General features: G+C 37.4%; 1 protein-coding gene across 2 annotated transcripts; it reads right to left on the bottom strand.

The window, feature by feature from the left end:
- Nucleotides 1–1,422: 1,422 nt before the first annotated feature.
- Nucleotides 1,423–5,793, bottom strand: TMEM174 (transmembrane protein 174). 2 transcript variants are annotated; one of them, XM_072416251.1, is made up of 2 exons: nt 5,056–5,793; nt 1,423–3,954 (listed from the first exon to the last, which is right to left on the bottom strand). In XM_072416251.1, exons 1-2 carry the CDS (start codon nt 5,670–5,672, stop codon nt 3,846–3,848), a joined length of 726 nt encoding a protein of 241 aa, XP_072272352.1. In that variant the 5' UTR covers nt 5,673–5,793; the 3' UTR covers nt 1,423–3,845. The 2 variants fall into 2 exon arrangements, with proteins under 2 accessions (XP_072272352.1, XP_072272353.1); XM_072416252.1 differs by lacking the exon at nt 1,423–3,954 and adding an exon at nt 4,206–4,343.

The raw sequence follows: 5,793 nt of genomic DNA, 5'->3' as shown, positions 1-5,793 counted from the left end.
TATTTCTCAGTACATGTTCCCTTTATCATGGAGGCAACTAAGGGCATGTGATAATGACTTTGCAGGGACTATATGGCTGGCAGCTATGGCGGTAGGTCTGGACAATGATAAACCCGGCAATGTCTGACATGATTGGTTCTGTGTTGTCTCTCATACGTTATAGGGGCCTGGTTTTGTGTTATCATGTACACTGAATGCCCATTCTTTCCTTGGTATATTCTGCATATGTTTAGATAATAGGCAGAGTAAATGAATATGTAGGAGTTTATAAAATGCTTCTGTCATTGGGATCTGATTGCAAACAAATAGTATGAAAATGATATGGAAATAATAAAGGAACTTGTGGCTTCCACCGAGTCACATATTAAAGGTACACTTCAGACAAGAATGAATAGTTTTTATTTTTTAGGCATTAAGTAAAATGCTTAACTGAGATTATATATTGGAGCAAAGAATTTGTATTTCTGTCCATCCAATTACCCATAACAAATAAACTAGTCCTAATACTTAATCTTTATCCTAACCTGTGACCTAACCATTAAAATGAATCCCATAAACCCCTGGCCCTATACCCAGCCACCTGTACCCTATTTCCACTATAACATAAGCCTCTAACCCTTAAAATTAACCCTTAAGGCACTCAATTCAATACAGGTAGTCCCCAAGTTAAGCACATCTGACATACAGAGGACTCCTAGATACGATCGGGGCTTACCTGCTCGCTCGTGTGAGGAAGTATGGGGGCAGTTTGCATGACTTGCAGATGAGATCTTTTGCTAATCACAGCTGAGGTTGTGGGTGATCTTATAGACTGAGCACTTCTTTAACCTCTTGTAACTCTTTAATGACCCAGACAAATTCTGCAGTTGTTTCTTTAAGCATATCAAAGCACAGCTTGCGCCAGAAGGTAATGTCTAAGGATCATAAAGATTTTTTTTTTTTTGCTTTGTTTGTAATTAGTTTACAGTGAGGATTTTATACAGTAACTGACACCATGCTGCCTAATAATATGTTGAGACAAACATCTGTCCTAATTGCATTTAATGAAATAATGTACCTGTTCTGACTTACATATAATTTTAACTTAAGAACAAACCTACAGTCCTTATCTCGTATGTAACCCAGGGACTACCTGTACTTAAGTTAGGCAAACTTTCATCAAAAACTTTAAAATTACATTTTATCTTTTATTTCAGTGACTGTCACATGACCTCTCCAATTCATTGCCATTTATTGTCAAAGGTCCTGGTTCTATAGGAACCTAAATCTGGTCTTTCTTTCTCCATCTACCTTACACATCTGTTCCTACTTTTTCTGTATGTAGTTTTTCTGACTTCTATATTTTTAACAAATTGCTTTATTTAACAGGATACCATAAGTCTGTTGTTTCCATAAGAATGATGAAATGAACATCTCAAAGTCTACTTTGTGTGTTCTTTTATTCTTTGTTTGATATATAATAGCATGTTGAATCTCTTTGCAGAAAGCTGAAGATCATTCCTCACATTAATAATATGAAAGAACAGCACACATGCTGGCTTTCTAATTTAGCAGCAATATACACAAGGTTAACTTTGATTTACTTATTCAAAAATACACAACATTGTTCATAAAGCACATAAATAAACCAAACCTGCATATTTAATTTGCCCATTGGCTTGTAAGGTTAATTAGAATTGTATTTACTAAAACTCAATTAGTTTGAGTAACTATTTCAGTCATCTGCACCATATGGCAATGGAACCGATGTACGTCTGACAATGACGCAGTCCGTGTGCTCTCTAGAGAGGTGATAAAAATATGCACTACACAGCATCCCATCTATTATGACTCTGGGTATGGAGTTCATTTCACAATTATCCATAATGTGTTTATAAGGTGCTGACCAGACACTGGATGAATAGCTTTGCAATCATTTACATTCAGTAAAACAAAACATCAAGTAAAAACACATCACAAAGAAACAGATGGGCTTCTGGTGGATGCAAAGTAACAATATTATTCATGAAATGACTACAAATGGGGGTCACGCACAATGCTTTGGCTATTATAGCTTTCATATGTCTAGGCTGTAGAGTGCCTGAAGAATTGCATAATGAACAAATGGCAAATATGGACCTGAACTCCAAAAGCAATGAATTTGGAACTTTAAAGGGATCCTCAAGGAGTGTCCAAGCTGTTTCCTGAAAGGTTAGGACTAAATTCAGACCTTGGAATAAAGTGATCCTGAACAACTCCCGATGGCTGGCACCTTGTCAGCCACTCAATCACTTGCATTGCAGCACTGCTTCTTAATGCAGATGTGACAGTGGTTGGCAGTGAGTGGTACTGTACCAATCTATGCCTCCCACATTCATTCTCTGTGGGGTATCTGAGGTTAGTGGCTACTGGTTCACTGGCATGGGGAAACCGTAACCACTCTGCAAACATATTGCCAGTCTGAACATAGACCAGCAATACATCTTATATTCCTTCTCAATTATAGTAGTGCCATTTCTCCTTGGCCTACAGTCTCATTTCTGCCTATTATTATTAATAATAATAAACAGTATTTATATTGCGCCAACATATTACACAGCGCTGTACATTACACAACGCTGTATTTACTGCGCTGCAGTAAATTTAGTATGGTGGTTTACAAACAGTCAAATGACCCTGTTTATAGGAAACACCTGGTCTATGTGTGGTCAATAAACACTGGGATTGGACAACCCTGGTTTAGAAAGTATAAAAGCCAAGTAATCAGTATGATAACCAAAGGAAGTGGCAGCTTTGACCAGCAGCAAATGAAGTAGGATTACCGGCGACCTATAGGTTGTGTGACCTACAACACAATTGTCCTTCTTTATGGTGCCTACCAGATACAGAAATGGTATTTCCCAAGGTAAAGCTGAATGTAACTTTGGTAAAATTCCTAACTGTATGGCACAGTAAGGATCTGGAGCTGTCATGTCATTTCATTGTTTTATGCTGATATATAAACACACTAGAAATAAAATAAAGACACTTGTGTGAGTAACAACTCCTCTGGGCCCTTCTGACACAGACTAAGTAAGATTTCATATCATTTCATGCTCCCTGCAATACACATTAATATAACAGATATGTAAGAGTAAGCAGAAACATTGCATGGTGTGGGGTGCAATGGGGATGAAAGCTATGTCCAAGCAATAGTTACAGCTCCAATCTCAGGACGTCTAGAAACTTTTTGTGCTGCTACTGTTAGGACATTTAATATATCTGCTTGAGCTAAAGTTATTTCAAATGTAAAAATGTGTACAAAAATACCAAGCCGACATTACAGATTGATTTTTTTTTTTTTGCACCAAGAAAATTGTTAGTACATTATCATGTACAGTATAACTTTCACAACCACTGTTTGATCAAAAGGATCCCCCAATAGCAATTGTTTAAAATTAAAAGTCATGTCATAAGGAAATGTCCTAATGGTAACAGCTCACTGTATTGTGTGATTGAGAACAGAGAGAATTGTGAATTTTGTCACATTCCAAATGCAAATCCAAAGAAAACATGGAGATGGAAGCTGCAAAAGTACATGAACAGCAGAATGCTTGATGTGAACAGACCAGCGTTCTCTGTAAAGTGATAATCAATATTGTGGTAGAAGCTCTATAAAAGGATCATCTAGAAACACTTTTTTTTTTCATTTGAGAGCACCTACAATATATGTTCCATATAGAAGAGTGATACTTTTTCTCTCTACATGTCTCTCCATTGTTGTCCACAATATTAATGCTCTTCAAGGTCAGAAAATATATTACCATACAAGACCTGTGATTAAAATTTGTCTTCTACAAATCTCTACCTAACAAAAACAGTCATTTCTAAACAAACTTGTTTAATTCAGGAAAAATTTCTGAATATGAAGGAGGTGGGCTGTTGCGTGTATTTACATGCTGGAGCTGTTCATGCTGCACCCTGGGGTAAGGAGATCTGTAGTTGGAGAATGAAAGAAAAAGTTAAAAAAGTTTCAATTTTTTTTCTAAAACATTAAGTATTTTCCACATTACATTTAATGATAAAAAAAAAATATTTTACTTTCATCTTCCAAAGGTGTTAATGCTGGAAACCTTTACCCTACTAACCTTTAACCCATAACCTTGTAATTGTAACATTTATTTAAAGCAAAATTTGAAAAGCCTAAATACCTTCTTTAATCTGTGGTTGTGTGATGCAATAGCTGTGTCCTGATTCTTTTTTCCTCTGCTTTGGAGAATGGGAGGGTCTGGTTTTGGTTCTCTACATGGGCTTTGGTTTCCTTACATGGGTGATGTGAACACTTGGCTTTCCAGTGGTGGGGTCCTCACAGGTTCCGGAAGACCCTTGTGGTGTGAAAACATGATGACATCGTGGGCCCAGATTGCAGTAATGAAATGGTGGAAAGTTCAGGTGGGAGGGAGGAATAGAGAAAGGGATTTACATTTGCCAGAGAAGAGAACCAGGTTCTACATTACACATTTGTAAATAACTATTTAATGTAAAAGGATAGGCTATTAAATAAAATAACCTATCATTTCATAGATGAGTTGACCAGGGAATGCAACTGTAAGAATTTAGTATAATATGACCTCATCCACCACCAAACCATTTTAGATGGATTGATCTCATGACTTAGCACACAAAAATACTTCTATAGTATGTAACTTATAAATTCTCATTTGCAGCAAGAGCTGTTACAAAAGGAAGCTAGAACAGTATTCTGGGAAGGACATTGGTCTTGGTAACATACATTCTCCAAACTGTATGAGACTGATTGAAATTTCATGTAGGAAAATGATAACATTTTGAATTCGGTTGGCTGTCCTGCTATAGGTATAGCATATCCAGGGACAGATATATCATTAGGCACAGAAGTTCAGTTTCTATTGACTGAAGAGGCAGTTTTCCCATGTATACATTTAATGATTTACTTAAGTTTCAATATGTATCACAAACAAATCTTATTCAAGATTTGCACACCATGCCAAGTCAGTTTAGAGCAGTAATAAGATGACATTAAAAATGTTAGGCAGATTTTACATGGACTGAAAATACCTGGTATTTAGATGAGTTGTAGGTTGCTGGGTTGTATCTTCTTCCACAAATGCTGGATTTTCCATTGCATAAATACTGTGATATTCAGGAGGAAATATTGGAGGAGGCATCACAACAGTACTACTAGAACTGGTATTACCAGTGACAGGTGGGGTCACAGAAGAAGTCAATGCATTGGCATCTTGAGCGCTATATGGAGGAGGAATGTACTGTACCACAGTGGCGCCATGGAACGTTATTGGTTGGTTTATTCCAGTGAATACAAAGGACTGTCCTGCTGAAAGTTGATCAGCCTCTAAAGCTGCTTCCTCATTGCTCTTACATGGCCTACATGACAGCAGTTTGAACTTGCATACCGATATCAGAGCAAATGTCACACCTACTGATAACAGAACAGGTCCCAGCAATTGGGTCCACTCAAACCTGTGGTTGTCATCACGTCGCACCCATCCCATTGCAGTAAATGTAATTCCAACCAGTCCCAAAAAGATTCCTGAAAAAAGCAAAGTGGCCCCAGCTTTATCACCATCCGAGGCTTCCGGATGACTGTTCGCGAATGGGGTAACAGAAAATACATTAAAGGAAAAATCATCCACTGGTGGGTTTCTCTGTTCCATTCTTATCTGCTGGCTGCCTAAAAAGAAATATTTAGCAGCTTGCCAAGCTTAAAGTTCAGGAGGTGCAACAAACACAAAACTCACATGAATAGCACATAAAAAGTAGACTTTGGTAAGTAGG

The sequence above is a fragment of the Pyxicephalus adspersus genome, chromosome 6 (genome assembly GCF_032062135.1).
Source record: "Pyxicephalus adspersus chromosome 6, UCB_Pads_2.0, whole genome shotgun sequence".
NCBI classification, from domain to species: Eukaryota; Metazoa; Chordata; class Amphibia; order Anura; family Pyxicephalidae; genus Pyxicephalus; species Pyxicephalus adspersus.
Note: the sequence above shows the minus strand (reverse complement) of the source record. Positions and strands in the feature narration are given on the sequence as shown.

Coding starts and splice junctions, on each gene's coding strand:
- TMEM174 (XM_072416251.1), bottom strand. CDS start 5,672: ATGGAACAGAGAAACCCACCAGTGGATGATTTTTCCTTTAATGTATTT. Junction 3,955..5,055: donor ACAACTCATCTAAATACCAG/GTATTTTCAGTC, acceptor CTCCAACTACAG/ATCTCCTTACCCCAGGGTGC.